The following is a 20,517-nucleotide window of genomic DNA, read 5'->3' as shown; positions in this document are numbered from 1 at the left end:
GAAAATCTCCAGAGGAAGACAAGGGCTACTTCCTTCCTTAAGCCCCCTTTTAAGCACAATCATTGGAAAAGGGAGTGGTACCAATACAGCAAAGGTTCAAATAAGATGACTGTGCCAGGAAAAAGGAAGGGAAAATGACTTTTGTACTTTCAACAGTCTCAGCTTCAGTTTCTACTTCTGGAATCCTGTTGCTAAGTCAGACTTCTCAATGTAGAAAAATATTCCTTCATTCCATAAAGAATTTCTGTCTATAGTGCCAGCAGTCTACATAAGGGAATTTTTCAATCAATTCTTTTAACTGAAAATAAATTGCATCCTTCAGTTCTTGCTCATCAACATATTTAATTATATTCTCATGATTTGTCTTAAATTTCCAAAATGGTTAAGCTTGCAAAAGCACTTTGTCATTTTCAGTAGGTAATTGACCTGCCTGATATGGAGGTGGGAGTTAACCATCTTACAGACAGGGATCAAAGGGAAGTTAGTCAGTCTTTCAATGGGTTATACAGAAAATAATAGAAAAAGAGTTTTCCATGAAGAAAAAAATGACATATATATTAACAAGTAGGAAGAAGGACTCTTGAAAGTATTTTGCACAGCAAGGAGATCAAACCAGTCAATCCTAAAGGAAATCAACTCTGAATATGTATTGGAAGGACTGATGCTGAAGCTGAAACTTCCAATAATTTGGCCACCTGATGTCAAGAGCCCACTCCTTGGAAAAGACCCTGATGCTGGGAAAGATTGAAGGCAGAAGGAGAAGGGGCCAACAGAGAATGAGATGGTTGGATGGCATCATCAACTCAATGGACATGAGTTTGTGCAAACTCTGGGAAATAGGGAAGGACAGGGAAGTCTGTCATCCTGCAGTCCATGGGATCACAAAGAGTCAGATATGACTAAACAACGAAGAAAGAAAGAAGTAGAATTTTCCACAAAGGTAAAATGCCAGTGTTTGTGCAAGAGTAAATAGGATTATCCTGCTTTGGTGTACAGCAGAAAAAACAATTAGATCAGAAAATCATGGAGCTAAAAGCAAGTTTATTGCTTATATTTGAGAACATTAAGTAACAGAATAATTGAGTGCCAGCTAAAAACTACATAATTAATTAGTAACAGAACTGGGACTGAAATTCAGATTTCTTGTCCAAGTTACCTTCTCTGAACAAGAACCCAACTCAATAAGGAAAGGTATCTGATGTGTCTCCTCTCAGATCATCATTATTAGGGTTTCAGCAGTTCAAATAACATTCCATTTGGGAACTGATGAGAAAGGAAATAGAAATAAAGAATCAAGGCATAATCTTACAGGTTGATATAAAACTATGGTTCGCTTAATTTTAAACAACTTGTCCATAATGCTATCAAAGATGAGGCAAGAGTTGGAATAGTTTATCCGAACAGATTTGGGATTTCACCAAGACAGCAAAACAGTTTTTATATCATCCCTTTGGTTGAAAGAATAAGCCAGTTCATTCTCGATAAATCACTTCCATCTGGTCACAAGAATAATTTCCCTTCAAAAGAACTACCCACTGGTTTTCAGCTGGTTGGTGGCCTGAAACATGAGAGGCATCCTTTTCATCACTGGATTTGCTGATGTTCAGCTCTTTGCACCAAGAGAAGGCTTCCTTTCTCAATGTGGTGTTCAGCCTACTGTAAAATTCCATGAATTCATAAGCATCGAAATGATACAAAATATAATGATACAGGAAAACAATCCCCATTCCCACCCACCCTCGTTTTAGATGATTATTTAAAAACATTATCTTTCACTGGATTTTTTCCTTTTCCTCCCGAGACTTCAACATATTAATAACTCACAACGTGACTGATCATCCACACAATCTCCTGGCTCAAATTGTCACTGATGGTATATATTTACTCATTTTTAAAAAGAATTTAATTACATGGTTACAAATTACGGGAAAGGCATAGTAACCTGAAATAAAAGCCATACTTGACTTGTGGAGCCCAATAGATCGGAGCTTAAATTTTGTCTCTGCCATTGACTAGTTGAGCAGCCTTGTGCCCAGTTACTTGAAATCACTGAGACCTGGTGGTCCTATATAAATAATGGAATAAAAATCTTTGCCTCTGGGATTTTTATGAAGATATCATGCCACATTATGAGTAAAGCACTTAATCCTGTGCCTGGAACATAGTGCTCCATAAATGGTATCTTTTTTTGATTATGGGCTTCCCTGATGGCTTAGAGAAGGCAATGGCACCCCACTCCAGTACTCTTGCCTGGAAAATCCCATGGATGGAGGAGTCTGGTAAGCTACAGTCCATGGGGTCACAAAGGGTCAAACAAGACTGAGCAACTTCACTTTCATCTATAACATGCTTGCTATTCGCTGATTGTCAGTAATTATTATAAAATTGGGAATATATGTCAAAGAAATTTTGTTGAATTCTGCTTCTTGCTTCATATTTTAAACAGCTCTTTCTGATTTCTGATTTTTAAGACCTGTAAAACATTTTAAGACGAGTTCTAAATAGGAAAACATTTCAAATACTTTTTCATTTTTTTTAATTAAAAAAAAACAAACCAACACACACACACACACACAAAAGCCTTGTAGTGATAGATTAAGGATGAGTCATTCCATGTGCAAATGTGAAATCTTTTCTTTCTCATTAAGGACCCCTGGAAGAAATCAAGCTGGACAATAGAAGAATTATATTAAGTGAAGTCTGAAATGGGAAGAAAAAACACAGTATGATGTATCTCCTCTTCACTTCAAAAACAAAATCATGAAAATAAACCCAGTCATGTCTTTCACCAACTTTATGAAAAAGAAAGAAAACTGAAGGAAAAGTTAAAAAAAAAAAAACAAAAAAAAAACGAGAGCATGTATTGTTAACTTTTTTGGGTCATGAACTTCTCCAAATAAAACATCTAAATTTTCGATGTAATAATAAGGCAATAATTCAAGATAGTGGGAGCAACCACAATGTAATATGGAAAGACTTGTGATTTTTGCAGGTGACAGGAACACAGATACTGCAAATATTGCTGGAATTTATGGCCAATAATCAATACTGAAGGAAATACGACTTTTCAATTAGAGATTAATAAAAAGAAAGATGAAAATTTTTTTTCACCCAAACTTATAGGTCACCTGAATTCTATCCCTGAAACCCTTGAATCCCAGTTGCAGAATTTCTGCATTGGGGATATACCAAGCCCAATGTTTATCTTCTTAAATGTAAGATAGAATTGAAATATTAGCTCCTTTAAATTTTCTGAATTATGGTGAAAATTAACTTGCTGTTACAGTTAAGAAAACCAGTACAGTTTTGCTTTTTCAAGCAAAGTTTAAGTGAAATGAAAAGCAATTATTTTTATTCTCTTACAAAGTTTTTTCTAGTGTGACTTTTCTATGTTGTTGCTGCTGCTGCTGCTGCTAAGTCGCTTCAGTCGTGTCCGACTCTGTGAGACCCCATAGATGGCAGCCCACCAGGCTCCCCTGTCCTGGGATTCTCCAGGCAAGAACAATGAAACACTATTTCTTTTCTCCACTTTTTCAGAATTTTATTTTCAAATTCACCTATGTTGATATACTTCTATGATTAACCACGGTAACATATGGCTACAAACATTACATTTAACAGAAAATTTTAGCCAAGAAAGGAATGAGGATACAGTTTTGTTGTCATTGACCTTACTGTGTTTTACCAAATCCTTGTTCCAGGATAATGATTTTAAAGTTGAAACCACAAGAATGTGTGTAGTCAACAATGAAAATTATACTCTGCCAGTTTTTCTTGCTGAAATCTCTGTACTAAATAGTACAGAAGAAAAATCCAGCCACTTTCCAGTGCTAATGGATCTCCCCCTTGTGCCTAAACTTTGTATTGAACTCAAGCAGGATTGAAAGTCATCAGCATATATTGTGAATTTTTTTTTTTAAAGAAAGGCAAAAAGTGACTTTGCTTCTCATATAAAGCAATTACTCAATGTTGAGAGTTTGGGCCTAAAAGCCAAATACAAGCCTAATAGAAGCAATTATTTCAAAGGACTAGAATAATTGGGTGGCTTCAAGCAATTCTCAGTAACTGAAGACTTGCAAATCTTCGTACTGGTTGTCTGAAGATGTTCCTATCAGCTTCCTTAATGATAGCAAAGATTTTGGACAATCTATATAGCAAAATAAAATACAATCTAGCTATATCATGAAATGTTTACAGTCATTAAAAATCACATTTTGAAGAATTAACAAATGGGAAACTGGGCACAATATAATATTGAAGGTATAAAGCAGTATTCAAAGATGCATCAGATCAGATCAGTCGCTCAGTCGTGTCCGACTCTGCGACCCCATGAATCGTAGCACGCCAGGCCTCCCTGTCCTTGTGCAAAACTCCCAATTATATGACATAGATTTCTTTATTCATTTAACAAGTACTAATTGATTTCATCGATTAGACTTTCAAGTAGACCCATTTCATCCTTCAGATTTCAATTTAAATAGCATCACATCAGGGAGATAAGAAAATTACTTCAAAGGCTAGAATTTGTCACCTACCAGCAACTCACTGAACAGCTACCCCGTGCTCAGTATTCTGTGTGAGGGGAAACACGGCGGACACAGTCAGTGGCTGCCCCTCAAAAATGTACAACTAATGGAAATCAACATTTTAGAAGTGTCTTCCATAAGAACAGATTTTCCTTTCTATATTTTAAAAGGTCTGAGAGTGGGGAAAATGTGACCCAGCAAAGAAAAGCAGGAAGGTAGGAGAACAAGGTCAACGGTGGTCTCTGATGAGATGGCTGAGAGTACTCAAGGCTCCTTGTAATTTAAAGATGAAGGGAAGAGGTCAGGGTTCATGGAATATTCAGACGGCCTCTAGGGGGTGCCAGACTGTTGATAGCTTTCAGCATGACTCCCCAGGGAATCTGGCTTTGCGATTGAATGTAGTTCAAGTTGACCAGAAATAACTTCTCCTTTTCCAGTAAAATTGTAAGAATGTGACTTAGGTCATGGATTTAATAGGAGACCAAGGATTGTAAATCAAATATTTATGAGTCCCAGATCACTATTGATCAATATGAGTCCCAGGTCATCCTATCCAAAAGTCTTCCATTCCTCTACCAGGAAAAAATTATGACAAACGAGGGCTTCCCTGGTGGCTCAGAGAAAAAGAATCTGCCTGCAGTGCAGGAGACTGAGGTTCACACTCTGGGTCAGGAAGATGCCCTAAAGAAGGACATGGCAACCCACTTCAGTATTCTTGCCTAGAGAATACCACGGACAGAGGAGCCTGGTGGGCTATAGGCCATGGGGCCACAAAGAATCGGACATAACTGAGTGACTGAACACAATATCAATTATTTAAAAACGGAAGAAAAAATTTTTTTAAACAGTACAAACTTGCTTTTTCTTAGAAATGTAAAAAACATGTCTAGGCATGGAGAAACACCAAAATCTTAACAGGAGTACTGGTGGTGGTGGAATAACGTCATCATTTTTCTCATTTTCCCCCCGCCTTACTCACTTTCTATAATGTCAAGGTATCATATCAAGTATCAAGGCATCATACTGTGAGTGTCAGACACTGCATGGGCACTTTACCAAGGTAATAAAGCACACATGTGTAGAAGTAGTCAGTCTCCTAGACGCCCCACACCCCAACTCAGTCCAGCAAAAACAGTCAAGAGTAGAGGGGAGAAAGTTTTGTGCAGTTAGAGGCTTGAGAACAAGACTCAGTGAGGGCTTGGGCAGACAGAGCTATTAGGAAAATGAGCAGGAGAGGGAATTTTAATAAATCTAACTCTGAATTGTATTTTCCATTCACACTAGGATTTTCTTAAAACCTAAGTAGAGTTTGAACTACATTGGTGTTGCCTTTTGCAGTGGGAATTTCTTTTCTAGAAATAAAACTTTGAGGTTGAATAACGTGGATTCTGGCCATTAAAGAGTTCAAAAGGATTACTGCATTTGTATCAAACACCAAAATGCCACCTCAAATCCGGGAGGTGGGTCATCCCAAGAAATCTTGTTCATTTGCTGTTTAATCGAAAAGTAACATAAATCCATGGAGTATGTGTGTGCGTGAATGCTCCTCTGTACCTATGCCAAACACACAGATGCTCAGTTGTGTCTGACTCTGCGACCCCATGGACTAGGACCTGCCAGGCTTCTCTGTCCATGGAGTTTTCCAGGTAAGAATACTGGAATGGGTTGCCATTTCCTGCTCCAGGGGAATCTTCCCAGCCCAGGGATCAAACCTGTTTCCTGTCTCCTTCATTGGCAGATGGACTCTACCACTGGCCCATGTGTGGTATAACCACCATTTTCTACCTATTTACCTACCCTTCTTACACATTTTTATTGTAATATACCTACAAGATACTGGATCTATGTCTTGTAATATACCTAAGATACTGGATCTATATCTTGCTGAAAAAGTGCTGCATGAAATTTACAGACTGCTTTACCCAGGAGTTACTTCATCCTTAACCAAGTATGTTACTGTTAAGCAGTGGAAGCAATTGAAGATGCTATTTCGGGAATGTTTTCCAAGACCACTGAGCTCTTCAGTGGAAAATTCACCCTCAGTTGACCTCAGAGCCTCAGCCTCCTCCTACATGCTCCTCTGTACCTATGCCAAACACACAGAGGCCAAACTTGCTGGGGCAGAAACAGGTGGGGGACCGGGAGAAGACTCTAGGCAGAGCCCTGTCTTTTAGGCCGGATGAAGATGGTCTGAAAGTAGATTGTGGTCATGGTGGCATAACTGTGAAAATACTAAATCTTAACAGGAACACTGGGGGTGGTGTACTGGGAGTACACTTTATAGAGTTCACCTTTAATCTTCCCTTCTTGCCCTTCCTCCACTGAAAGATAAAACCGATGAGATTTTTGATACACTTTACAATTCATTTTATTATTCTGGTGCAAGAAAACATGTCCAGATTTATTTTCAATTTCAGGTGCAAAACAAACTGACCTGAAATTTACAGTGATCACCAATAAATGTGCAAGATTATAAAAAGTGAATTAAATCGTTGGTAGTACAAAGTCTACACAGAAGAATCTTTCCTATCTAATGGATTTTTTTTTAAGACTGCACAGCAATTCTGTTCATTTAAAACACATATGTGTTAAAATAATGTATTTCAGCTGATTATGGATAGCACAAACAGAATGTAAAGATATTACCTTTCCTCAAGTACTAATTGTTTTATTCTGTTCAATTTTGAGTTTCCAACCACCCTTTCCACAGACCAAAATACAAACGCGTGCAAATGATAGATATGGAAATGAAAGAAAACCCAGTAACAAAATTAAAAATTATAATAACTTATGAGGTAAATTTTACTTTCACGTGTTCGGATATCAGTTAAGAAATGCCTCTCTTTACAAAGCATACTTAAGATGTATATTATATTATCACTGAGCCCTTAGAGCCCCAAATCAAGTAAAATTTCATGCCTCCTAGAATATTAAATACCATGCAGCATAGTATTTTTTAAAATGTTAACTTATAAAGCAGAATTGACTTCTATTTCTGCCTAATTAAGTTCATTAAAACCATCTGAAATGATACCTTTGACTTGAAATAAGTTACTGAAATTCCAACATCAGTGTTAACTTATCTGTAACCAGTGCACCTAGCCCCAAAACAATGTAGTGGGGCTAAGCGTTCAAACGAGAAAGCATCAGAGAGTGTACAAATCACCACCGAGAAGCCAAGCTTCCCAGAGGTTTGTTGGGGCTGCCGAGTGTCGGTCAGATCTTTCTATACAACTGAAAGTTCCTACACCAAGTCAGAGTGGACCATCAAACTGAAATACTCCGTATTTCCCAGCGGTCAGCCAGTTGGGCTCAGAAGCTGTGAGCTGTTCACCTTGCCCGGGCTGCAGACCAACCTGAACCTCAGCCTTTAATGTTCTGATGCTGCACAGAGGTGCAGGGTGGAAGCCACTCAACGCCTCATGAAACGGAACGGTAAACTCCCATCTTCTGTCACCCGTCAGCTTCCTATAATTCAAGTCACCCTTGAAGAAAATTAAATGAGCCTTTTGTAGTGCAGCATGTAAATCAGGAGCGACCTGAGACATTGCACTGAATTCATGAGGCAGAGTCCAAAATATATGATCGAGGTAAACCCATCTGCCCGTTTTAACATGGTCTTCCCAGTCAACCCCACATTGGGACACCCACTTATTATTAGAATGCTTTAGTTGTTTGATTATCCAATTAAAATCGTGTAGAGTAGTATCAGAAACAAACCATGGAATCGTTTTCCCATAAAAATGGATCTTAGTTGCCAGTTTAGAGGACAACAAGAAGTCAGCTAATACTAAGTCTGTAATAAGTTCAAACCCAGAATTATCCAGAACAATATCCACTCGAGTAACAGATTCTTTTTCTCTTGTTTTCTTGCAATTGCTTAGCAAGGACCAAAGACGATCCATGTCGTTCACTAAAATGAAAGGTTTTAGGTCTTCCAATGAATTCATTATATTGGTCTTCTGAGAAATATGTTCCCCACCTGATAGAGACAGATCACACTTATTTCCCCACAGTGAAATCTGAAAAAGAAAAAGCACAATACATGTACCCTTCTTTTGAATAACCAATTAAAAAAAACTCTATTACGTAGGACATAATGGGAGGATGCTAAAAATGTTCATAAAATTCATTTCTACAAAACTCAATATAAAATGTCCATCCAATCTACATTTTCTCTAATAATGCTGCATAAAAAAAGCTGTGGCCTCTACTTTCAAAGCATATCCAGAATCTGGTGACCTGTACTACCAGCTTGGTCCAGACCTGAGTCGTTTCAGTAACAGAACTACCTATTTCTACCCTTGTGCCTTCAGTCTATTCGCAGAAGTAATTCTTGACCTAAGTCATGTTATGTTACTCCTCTGATCAAAACCTTCTAACAGCTTCTCATTTCAGCATGAGTAAAAACCAAAGTCCTTGTCTTTGCTTCAATGCACCCTGGCTTCTATGGGGGGTCCCTGCAGCCCCTCTCCTCTCTGCTCCTCATTTCCTGAAGCCTCTTCCCCCACAGTGTCTCCCTGCTGTTAAATGTATACCAGTTTACTTTTCAACAATTTAAAAAAACAAACAGACTCAGGAGAGTTACATTTTTCTTAGGTCAATATTATTTGATCTCTCATTAAACAACATGAATATGTAGCCACGGAACATACATCACCACTGGTCAAAGTCAACTTGAGAGTAAAAGTTGCTAAGAAATTAGAAATCTACACATAAATGATCAAAATTTGTCATTAGAATAATTAGAATATTAGAATAATATAAATTATATTTACCTGAAGAACTTTAAAAAATTCATTTTTCAGTTGATTTTCATCTAGGTCTTCGATAGTTTTCCTCAACTCTTGCAGATGAGTACATAAGGCAATGATAGATTCCTGAGATTCAAAGAAATTTTGGTCTTTCAATTCTTTAAATATATCAAAGTCATCGATTGGTGGACTAAAATAGGAAAAAAATAATAAGTGAAACATTTCTATCACTCTGTACCTTTTTTTAAACATTTGAGTAATTGCAGTTTTTTAAAGGAAAGAGAATAGTAGCAACCCATCCAAAAAATTAGTGGTGATTTTTATTAGGTATAACACAGACAAGTTACACAAAAATAATCAATTTACACTAACTAAATAAAATTAAATAAGTTATGCAAAAATAAATACCCAAACTCATTTTAATTAGTTGTCAAATATACTGGAAGTATTAAATAATTATAGGGACTGTATCCATAATTATTTATCCAGTGGGTTTTTAGGAAAAAGGGGAAAGAGAAACAGAATTTCATGACAGTTTAACAAACATTTTTTCGGGTGCTCAGTGTGGCTCAGGCTCCAAATAACAAACATATGGATATAAACAGAATAGTTGAATATAATATAGTAATTGTAAAGGAGTCAAACACAGAATATTACAGGAACCCAATGACTACTTGCTATAAAGCAGACAGCACTAATGTAAATCTTATTGTAATGATGACTTTTGATCATTTATGTGTAATTTCTAATTTTTTAGCAACTTTTACTCCCAAGTTGACTTTGACCAACGGTGATGTATGTTCCATGTCTACATATTCATGTTGTCTAATGAGAGATCAAATAATACTGACATAAGAAAAACGTTAACTCAGAAGGTATACATACTAGCATAACAGACTTTACAGAATCTGATCTTCATAATTAGCTACTTTTTCCAGGGGTCTCCTACCTTAGGATAAAAAGGCAATATGGCAGATGCAACGGGATTCATTAAAATCAAAATCAAAAACATGCCAGAATTTACACACCCCAGTGATGGCTGCCTCCCTCCAGTCAGTGAGGCAGCCTGGAAAGCTACACCTTAGCCCAAGAGCGCTGCCACTGCTCAAAGCACTTTCGGAATGCCTCTTTGGGGATTTTCCTCAGAACCTGTTATTAAATGTCCTGTCAGCGTCGAGTACTGCTCAAAGCACTTTCGGAATGCCTCTTTGGGGATTTTCCTCAGAACCTGTTATTAAGTGTCCTGTCAGCGTCCAGTATTTTCATGCTTTGGAGTTAACTTGTTTTTGGAAACAGCCAAAAGTCACTCACAGCAATTTCAGTAGAATGAAGCATGTAGATCAAATGGAATAAAACATTTTTGGTCAAAAATGAGGAGTGACTAAATAATAATGAGACTAATCTCGTTTTGAGGTTTGTTAACTGGCTCTGAAAGAAGTTTCAAAGAATTAAAAGACTTTTGTAGCAATGGCAGCATTGCTGAAATGAATCAGTCTCTCAAGGTGAGGTAAAGGGATCAATGTATTTGGATGCATGGGTTCCACTGTGGTGGTCAGCAAACTGCAGCTTGCAGGCCCTCTCTGGCCCACTACCTGTTCTGTATGATCTGCAAGCTCAGAATGGCTTTTTTGAAGAGTTGAAAAAAAACTGAAAAAGATTTTGTGATACACGAAATTCAAAGTTCAGGGTCCATAACTCTGCTGTTCCTTCGGAACACAACCATATTCACCTACATACTGCCTGTGGCTGCTCTGGCACCGCTAAAGCTGAGGTGTCTGAGAGCCTAGAATACTGACCGACTGGCCCTTTACAGGAAAACCTGCAGATCCTCGTTTGGCCTTGTGGCACTGATTGTGGGATTTCCGCTCCCCAGCCAGGAACTGAACCTGGGCCCCTGCATTGGAAGTGCAGAGGCTTAACCAGTGGACTGCTGGGGAAACCCCTTGAGACTTGCTCCTTACACTTTAAGAGAGCAAACTCCATAGCTATAAATGATTTCAGAGAACTTAAAATGTTTGCCACTTTAGAATCTACTAGAGCTGTATGCATTGGCAACCCACTCCAGTGTTCCTGCCCGGAGAATCCCAGGGACAAGGGAGCCTGGTGGGCTTCCGTCTATGGGGTCGCACAGAGTTGGACACGACTGAAGCGACTTAGCAGCAGCAGAGCTGTATATGTGTACACACTTGACCCAGGGGTTCACTCCTAAGTATACACCCAACAGAAATACACACAGATGTTCAAGAATATGTGTTTGAATGTTTGGGATCCAAAGGCAGCGTGTGGGGGCCTAAAGTTCTGCCTTTTGATCTGACCACTAGGGACACAGCATGTTCCGGTAAAGACTGCTGAATACTTAAGAAATATGTACTATTCAGCATGTATATCACACTTTAATAAAAGCTTAAAAATGTCTGCCATTTTCTCCGTATTTTCATTTTTCAGTATCTGAAGCATATTTAAATTTTACATATAGCTAAAACTTTGAATCTTAATTTAGATTTGCAGACTATTCAACCACTTAACTCTAAAAAACCCAAACTATACATCTTGACAAAGAAAATTCAAAATATGTTTCAGTGTAAGGGGCAAAGTCACCAGAAACATATCTTAAAGCTAACATGTGCTTTCTGTGCATGTGTGCTAAGTTCCTTGAGTGGTGCCTGACTTTTTTTGATCCTATGGATTATAGCCCACTAGGCTCCTCTGTCCATGAATTCTCCAGGCAAGAATCCTGGAATGGGTTGCCATTTCCTCCTCCACGGGATCTTCCCGACCAGGGATCGAAGCTTCACCTCTTACATCTCCTTCATAGGCAGGTGGGTTCTTTACCACTAGTGCCACCTGGGAAGCCCCTATGTGTGCTTTGGGATCCTGTAAAAGCCAGAAAGATACCCTGGTGCCTCAGAGATTAAAGCGTCTGCCTGGAATGCGGGAGACCCGGGTTTGATCCCTGGGTCTGGAAGATCCCCTGGAGAAGGAAATGGTAACCCACTCCAGTACTCCTGCCTGGAGAATCCCATGGAGGGAAGAGCCTGGTAGGCTACAGTCCATGGCGTCACCAAGAGCTGGACACGACTGAGCGACTTTCCTTTCCTTTGGTTACTCTGGATGGGTCACTGACCCAGGATAGGAATTCTTCATATAAGAAACCTAACAAGTTGGACACTTAAAAACTACTTCAAGGGCAGGGATAAATTAGGAGTATTTGTATGCAGGTCAAGAAGCAACAGTTAGAACTGGACATGGAACAACAGACTGGTTCCAAATAGGAAAAGGAATACGTCAAGGCTGTATATTGTCACCCTGCTTATTTAACTTATATGCAGAGTATATCATGAGAAATGCTGGACTGGAAGAAACACAGGCTGGAATCAAGATTGCCGGGAGAAATATCAATCACCTCAGATATGCAGATGACACCACCCTTATGGCAGAAAGTGAAGAGGAACTCAAAAGCCTCTTGATGAAAGTGAAAGAGGAGAGTGAAAAAGTTGGCTTAAAACTCAACATTCAGAAAACGAAGATCATGGCATCCAGTCCCATCACTTCATGGGAAATAGATAGGGAAACAGTGGAAACAGTGTCAGACTTATTTTTTGGGGCTCCAAAATCACTGCAGATGGTGACTGCAGCCATGAAATTAAAAGACGCTTACTCCTTGGAAGGAAAGTTATGATCAACCTAGATAGCATATTGAAAAGCAGAGACATTACTTTGCCAACAAAGGTTCGTCCAGTCAAGGCTATGGTTTTTCCAGTAGTCATGTATGGATGTGAGAGTTGGACTATGAAGAAGGCTGAGTGCCGAAGAATTGATGCTTTTGAACTGTGGTGTTGGAGAAGACTCTTGAGAGTCCCTTGGACTGCAAGGAGATCCAACCAGTCCATTCTGAAGGAGATCAGCCCTGGGATTTCTTTGGAAGGAATGATGCTAAAGCTGAAACTCCAGTACTTTGGCCACCTCATGCGAAGAGTTGACTCATTAGAAAAGACTCTGATGCTGGGAGGGATTGGGGGCAGGAGGAGAAGGGGACAACAGAGGCTGAGACGGCTGGATGGCATCACTGACTCGATGGACGTGAGTCTGGGTGAACTCCAGAAGTTGGTGATGGACAGTGAGGCCTGGCGTGCTGTGATTCATGGGGTCGCAAAAAAGTCAGACACGACTGAGCGACTGAACTGAACTGACTGATGTGATGACGATGCCAGCTTTTGTCTCTCTAGATAAGAACTTTGTCCTGATTTTCACACTGACCTAGACAGCTGAGTGGTGTGAAGGGGATACATACAGGATTTGAGCAAAATAGACTTAGATTCAAATACAGGCTCTCCTGAGTGACTTGAGCTACTTGATTAAACTTGAGTCGGACACGACTGAGCGACTGAACTGAACTGAACTGATGGGATTAACAGATACTACTACTATACATAGAACAGATAAGCAACAAGGATTTTCAGTATAGCACAGGGAACTATAGTCAATATCTTATAATAACCTATAATGGAAAATAATCTAATATATGTATATACATATACACACACACATACACACAGATATATATGAATCACTTTGCTGTATACCTGAAACTAACACAATATTATAAACCACTGTACTTCGATTAAAAAAAACTACTTCAGTGCTAGCTCCGCTGTAGGACAGCCCTTCTTTGTACTACCTATAACCTGAGTATCAGACAAATACCTAGATCTTCAAATATTTGCCTAAGAAATCCCCTTAGGAGAGTTTCACACCTCTGACTCACTAATATTCTCGTTTCTGAACTTCAAGCTGAATGTTGCCTTTTATCTATCCCTTTTATCAAGCTATTCCTGGACCAATGGTTAGCAGCACAGGCTGGGCAGAATCTCCCTGGGGCGTGGAAAGAAAAATCTATGTACAGGCCCCACCATGGACAAATAACACCATTAGGATTTAATATAACAATTTCAAAATCTGCATATTTAAAACCAAACCAAAAAACTTTTGCCCAACTGGGTGATAAGCAGCTGGGTTTGTAAGCTTCTGTCCTAGATTTTTCACTCTGAACTGGATCCACTCCAGAAATAGAAACAGCATTGCTTTTACTTCTCTAGTGTTCGAACTCCTCCAAGCCTATTCAGGGCGCCACTCAGTGTTTCAACACTTCGGCAGCTTTGTCTGACACATGCGTATTTTCGAGAGTTATGAAACCATCACCCCGAACACCAGACTAACCTCAGTCCTGAAAAGATATCCAAATGCACTACTTGTTTGAGGAGGGGGCTTATCTGATTTGCACAGACCAGGCTCCAATACTGGCTCTACCAGTTACTCACCACGCAGCCTCGGAAAAGATACTAATCTCTCTGAGCCTCAGTTTCCTCCACTGTAAAATGGAAACCACAGCACCTATGTCACTGGGTTGCAAAACAACGAGAACTGAGCCGGTATTCAGTACCTGACAGAGTCCAGTGCTTGCTAGTCTTTTGCTTGGCTCTGGGTGCCAGGTAATATGCTGTATTTTTACTGAGTGTATTCTGCTTTTAAAGCACAAGACCTAAAACACACTTATTCAGCAAATACTAAAAAAAGTGTGACCTTATAATAATTTATAAAGATTAAAACAGAAAAAAAAATAGACTCAAGTTTACGCATGTTTCCCTAAGTAATCTTTTTATTTTACTTTCAGCGCTGGTTTAAGTGTCTTCAAGTATCCTACGCTATGTTGAGGAATGGACACCAAAGGATTCCTCTTACTCAGCAAATCTGTATTTCTGTAACCTGTGAGCTAAAAGTATGATCCACATTACATTTTCTTCTATTCTGTAAGGCAGTTCTCTATCATAATTTTCCTAGGGAAAAATTAATTAGTGTAAATAACCATAAAAAGTTATTCTGGAACATGTATTTAACTTTGAGTCCTTTTCTAATCTAGCCATTAAAAACAAGAGTGGAAAATTAAGATAGTGCATCAGAACAATGCAGTTCTATTGACTGTTCTGTTGACTTCCTTTAGCAAATTAATTCTGACATATTATCTATTTTTAAAAACAAAACATATGCTTACTTTGTCCATCTTGACTTTTTACATAAATAATTATTTCAAATTAACATTTTTTTGCTTATTAAGAACAATTTGTTGTATTCTTCAAATTAAATTTGTAATAATTTTTTATTTTTATATAACTTCTAACTAATTAAAAGTTCTTATAAGAACTTTTTTATAATAAAATTTTAAATTTAATTATAAAAATTAAAAATTATAATTTATAAATTATTGATTACAAAAAATTAAACTTTTTATAATTAGTTCCTACTTCAGATATTCAATCTTAGGTCTATTCTAAGCAAGTGGATAATAACTGCCAATAATCAATTACAACAATAACATTTGCAGAAATATCTAATAGCACCATTAATATCTGCTGAACTGAATTCAGGCTTCATTTGGCTTTTATTTTAAAAATTACCATTTTATAATTTTAAAGAAAGCATAAATTATCTACATTTGTTATTTGATGGTTACAAACTTACCTTTGGATAATTGCTTCATGAATTCTACGATACATGTAGCATTCTACAAATAGCCACGGTGAGAGAAACCACCTTGGTTTCCCATCACTTTCATTTAAAAGACTCTGTTGATATTCTAGGTACTGATTCCATATGTCAGTATCAACAAACTTTTCAACCAAAGGAACAATCGGTTTATCTGTTTGCAATTCATTCCGTAATTTCGAAAGAAGAGAAATTGCTTTCTTTTCAGCTTCCAGGCCTTTCTGTAAAAATATGGGTGGGGGGCAGTTTTTATATATATATATATATGTATATAATATATATACACACGTGTATGAATAGTCTACACTAAAATCAGTTTATATGTAGTTATCTATAACTATAAATATATATATATGTACACACATATATGCATAATTCCTCTAGGGTAACAAATTTTTATGGATCTAAATTTAAGAAGGAAAAAATAAAACATTTCAAAACTACAATTTATGTCTTTCACAAACGAATAAACATTTAAATTTAGAATTCTTAAGTTGAAAAATCAAAGAACACAAACAGATCTCATTTCGACATTATCTTGCCTTAGCTAGTCTGCCTTTTTTTGAAGTTTCATGTCATGAACTTACCTCCAGGTGAAATGACCATTACCACATATGGAAATCTGCTTATTGTGTTTGTTAAACTTAACCACAAAAGAATTACGTAAAAACACAATTCTTACCTCTCCATGTTTCTCGAAAAATTCACTTTTATGTCGATGCAATGTATCAATAGCTTTGGTTAAGATCTGAGGTGATCTGTCTTTAACTGAAAGATATGCAAATGATCTAGAAAAGAGTCACACACACAGCCGATTATTCAGTAGCATTCACACTAGAAGACTGTCATCTTTCAGTTTTTGGAACATCTCATCTAAATTTAAATTCTTTTGCAAACAACTCCTGTAAAGTAAACCAGCATTGCCCAACTCCTGGAGCAACTCAAGAAAATCAGAAAACCTCTCTGAGAGTGTTAGTTGCTCAGTTGTGTCTGATTCTTTGCAACCCCATGGACTGTAGGCTCTGTCCATGAGATTCTCCAGGCAAGAATACTGGAGTGGTTAAGCCATTCCCTTCTCCAGGGGATCTTACCCACCCAGGGATCAAACCTGGGTCTCCCGCATTGCAGCCAGATTCTTTACCATCTGAGCCACCAGGGAAGCCTGGAAAACCTCTCTGGTGTATCATAAAAACTAAGCATGGTTTGTGCCTCAAATCTCAGACTATTCCCTAGAGTGTTTAATCATTCTTATCCTTCTTATTGTATTCCTTTTCTTCTCCTTAACCAGAAACTAGTCTAACAAAGTGGTAAGACAGAAACAGAATTATCCTAAAAGTCAAATAGGCTTTCCTCCTAGGTTTATTATTTACTAAATGACCTTTCCTACCTAGAAAGGTGAGGCAATGGATATAAAAATGCCTGAAACACTTTACAGTGCAGAAGTATGTAGGACAAGACATTTACACCCCTGCTTCTCTTTGTCTATATTCCCAGCCAACATTAATTGTTTTCAAAGGTTTTTCTTGCTGCCTTCTTTGCTTTCCCAGTAACTCCTTTCTTCCTCTCTGACCCTAAGCAAAATTAAGGCAAGTTACCATCTTGCTTTCCCAACCAGAAAATGAGAGATTTTTTAGAAGTGTCAGAGATGAAGAAAGCTGGAGATGAGGAAAAATCTGAGTATACCTGAATCAAAAATTAAATATATTCTTGATTTTAGCCATACAAAAATCAAGATTTACAGATTATCATTGAATGTATTATTAGTTTAAGGAAATATATAGTCCGGATAGAAAAAAATTTTAGCACTGTTAAGTTTTTAAATAGAAAGCACAAAACAACTTATCAGTTCATTTATGTCTTCAGATCACCAGAGACAATGTAAAAACAGACAGTTGCAATACTTCTGTCCAACTTTCCTATGCTAACTTAAATCTGAGATCATCACACTTATAAAAACTCAAATATCTTATTCCAATTTTCAAAAATAGGATTATATGTCCTGAGTATTTCTTCAAGAGCCTTCCTCAAATGTGAACCATAAAGCTTAAAGGAAAAAAATTGCAAAAATGTTTTCTGATTCTGTGGGTTTTACAGTGAACAGGTTTTAATATCCATGAAATGAAATGAAGTCGCTTCAGTCATGTCCTACTCTCTGCGACCCCATGGACTGTAGCCTGCCAGGCTCTTCTGCCCATGGGATTTTCCAGGCAAGAATACTGGAGTGGTTGCCATTTCCTTCTCCATTGGATCTTCCACACCCAGGGATTGAACCTAGGTCTCTCATATTGCAGGCAGACTCTTTACCATCTGAGCCACCAGGGAATAGTAACTGCTCTGATCAGAATTTAACTTTTAACAATTACTACTGCTGCTGCTGCTCCTAAGTCACTTCAGTCGTGTCCGACTCTGTGTGACCCCATAGACAGCAGCCCACCAGGGGCCCCCGTCCCTGGGATTCTCCAGGCAAGAACACTGGAGTGGGTTTCCATTTCCTTCTCCAATGTATGAAAGTGAAAAGTGAAAGTGAAGTTGCTCAGTAGTGTCCTACTCTTCGCGACCCCATGGACTGCAGCCTCCCAGGCTCCTGTGTCCATGGGATTTTCCAGGCAAGAGTACTGGAGTGGGTTGCCATTGCCTTCTTGGAACAATTACTACTAAGTCTTTGGAAAAACACAAAGAACACTAAATCAATTGACATTTGAATTTTCCAAAGCAGCAGATACAAAAAGTGACAGTTCTTTGAGATTTTACTTAGTTAGGTGTTAAGTAACTCAGTCGTGTCTGACTCTGCTACCCCATAAACTAGGCTCCTCTGTCCATGGACTTCTTCAGGCAAGAATACTAGAGTGGGTGCCATTCCCTTCTCCATGCTGCTGCTGCTGCTAAGTCGCTTCAGTCGAGTCCGACTCTGTGCAACCCCATAGACGGCAGCCCACCAGGCTTCCCCGTCCCTGGGATTCTCCAGGCAGGAACACTGGAGTGGGTTGCCATTTCTTTCTCCAATGTATGAAAGTGAAAAGTGAAAGTGAAGTTGCTCAGTCGTGTCTGACTCTTCCCGACCCCATGGACTGCAGCCCACCAGGCTCCTCCATCCATGGAATTTTCCAGGCAAGAGTACTGGAGTGGGGTGCCATCGCCTTCTCCGCCCTTCTCCATGGGATCTTCCCAATTCAAACCCAGATCTCCTGCATTGCAGGCGGATTCTTCACCATCTGAGCCACCAGGGAAACAACTTAACTAGAAAGTATTGCTGTTTTTCTAGCTGCTACATTTCCTCATAGGTTTATATCTCCAAGAGTAACGTCTCAGGTCCAGGGACTTGGATGAAGGCAGATATACCTAGGACTCAAAATTTAACGATGCAGACACTCCCTATATTTGCCTGAAGCTGAGTAAAATCTTAAATTCAGGGCCTAAGGTGCTTCTCTAACCTCAATCCATTGCTGGTACGGTCAATTTTTTCCAAGTGTTCTTGAGTTTTGCAATATTTTGCAGTAAGGACACAACTCAAATGTAAATTGGGCCTTCCAATTTGTATTAACAGGTATATCTGTATGCAATCTGTGACTTTTAAAAAAGCAAGACGGTACAGTCGTGTCCGACTCTTTGCGACCCCATGGACGGGAACCTACCAAGCTCCGCGGTCCATGGGATTTTCTAGGCAAGAATACTGGAGTGGGCTGCCATTTCCTTCTCCAGGGTATCTTCCCAACCCAGGGATCGAACCCGGGTCTCCTACATTGCAGACAGACGCTTTACCGTCTGAGCCACTAGTTAAAAAGTATATTTGTATGCAATCTATGACTTTTAACAAAGCAAGACGGTACAGGTACAATGGGATTACAAATTATAATGGGATTACAAATTAATCCGATTAGCGAAAGGAAGAAACATATTTCTCTATAGATCTCAGATCCCTAACTTTTGCAGAGAGCTTTAAGCATCCCCCTCAAAAGGTAGGTTTATTAAATATGGTTAGAGTCACGCGCTGCTACACTTCTGAAAGGGGGCATAACACGCTCAAGACAGTCATGCGTGAGTTAAAAAACAATAATAATAAACAGTATCGAACCACTTTAAAGACGCAGTAACTGTTCGATACAAATTAATGCAAGGCAACCAACATCCCCGAACCATCACTTGTAGAGAGAGGTAGGGGTAAACCGAGATTTCCAGTCGGGATTCGCAGTCCGTTCCCGTGTAGGCAGGCAAGAAACCACGAATCACACAGCAAGGAAGCTGCAAAGACAGTCCGAGCCTGGAGCCCGGCGAGCGGCCGCCTAGCCCTCGCCTCCCCGTGAGCCGTTAGAAACCGAGCCATAGCCCCTAGGGAAGCGGAACCCGGCGGCGGACTGGAACTCGCTGGCGGCGGCTGAGCAGGCGCCTCCAGCCCGCCTCCGCTTCCCTCCCCCAGTACCCACAGGTTCCCCACGAGGCTCAGCTTTCCGCTGCAGCGGGGAGGAGGAAAAGGAGCCGAGAGAGTGGCCGAGGAAAGCGACACGAACCCTACGTCCCGCGCCGACAGAGACGCCGGAGGCCCCGCCATCACCGGATTCCGCGCTCCTGACTCCAACGCTCAGGTCTCACCCGCCGCAGGAGAGGAGGCGGTGCTCGCGCGAGGGAGGAGCCGAGAAAGCGAGGGAGGAGGGTTTAAAAAAACACTTTTGAATGAGGAAACTTTATTTGGTGCCTGTATA

At 39.3% G+C, this 20,517-nt stretch overlaps 1 protein-coding gene across 1 annotated transcript; it reads right to left on the bottom strand.

The window, feature by feature from the left end:
• Positions 1-1,021: 1,021 nt before the first annotated feature.
• On the bottom strand, positions 1,022-20,473 carry ARMT1 (acidic residue methyltransferase 1). Its single transcript, XM_019967605.2, has 5 exons — positions 20,326-20,473; positions 16,503-16,608; positions 15,797-16,041; positions 9,305-9,470; positions 1,022-8,548 (listed from the first exon to the last, which is right to left on the bottom strand). The coding sequence occupies exons 1-5, from the start codon at positions 20,364-20,366 to the stop codon at positions 7,781-7,783; spliced, it is 1,326 nt and encodes a 441-aa protein (XP_019823164.1). The 5' UTR covers positions 20,367-20,473; the 3' UTR covers positions 1,022-7,780.
• Positions 20,474-20,517: the final 44 nt, after the last annotated feature.

Source organism: Bos indicus, chromosome 9 (genome assembly GCF_029378745.1).
Source record: "Bos indicus isolate NIAB-ARS_2022 breed Sahiwal x Tharparkar chromosome 9, NIAB-ARS_B.indTharparkar_mat_pri_1.0, whole genome shotgun sequence".
Lineage (NCBI taxonomy): Eukaryota > Metazoa > Chordata > Mammalia > Artiodactyla > Bovidae > Bos > Bos indicus.
The sequence above is the reverse complement of the archived record's forward strand: the minus strand, read 5'-3'. Positions and strand labels throughout refer to the sequence as shown.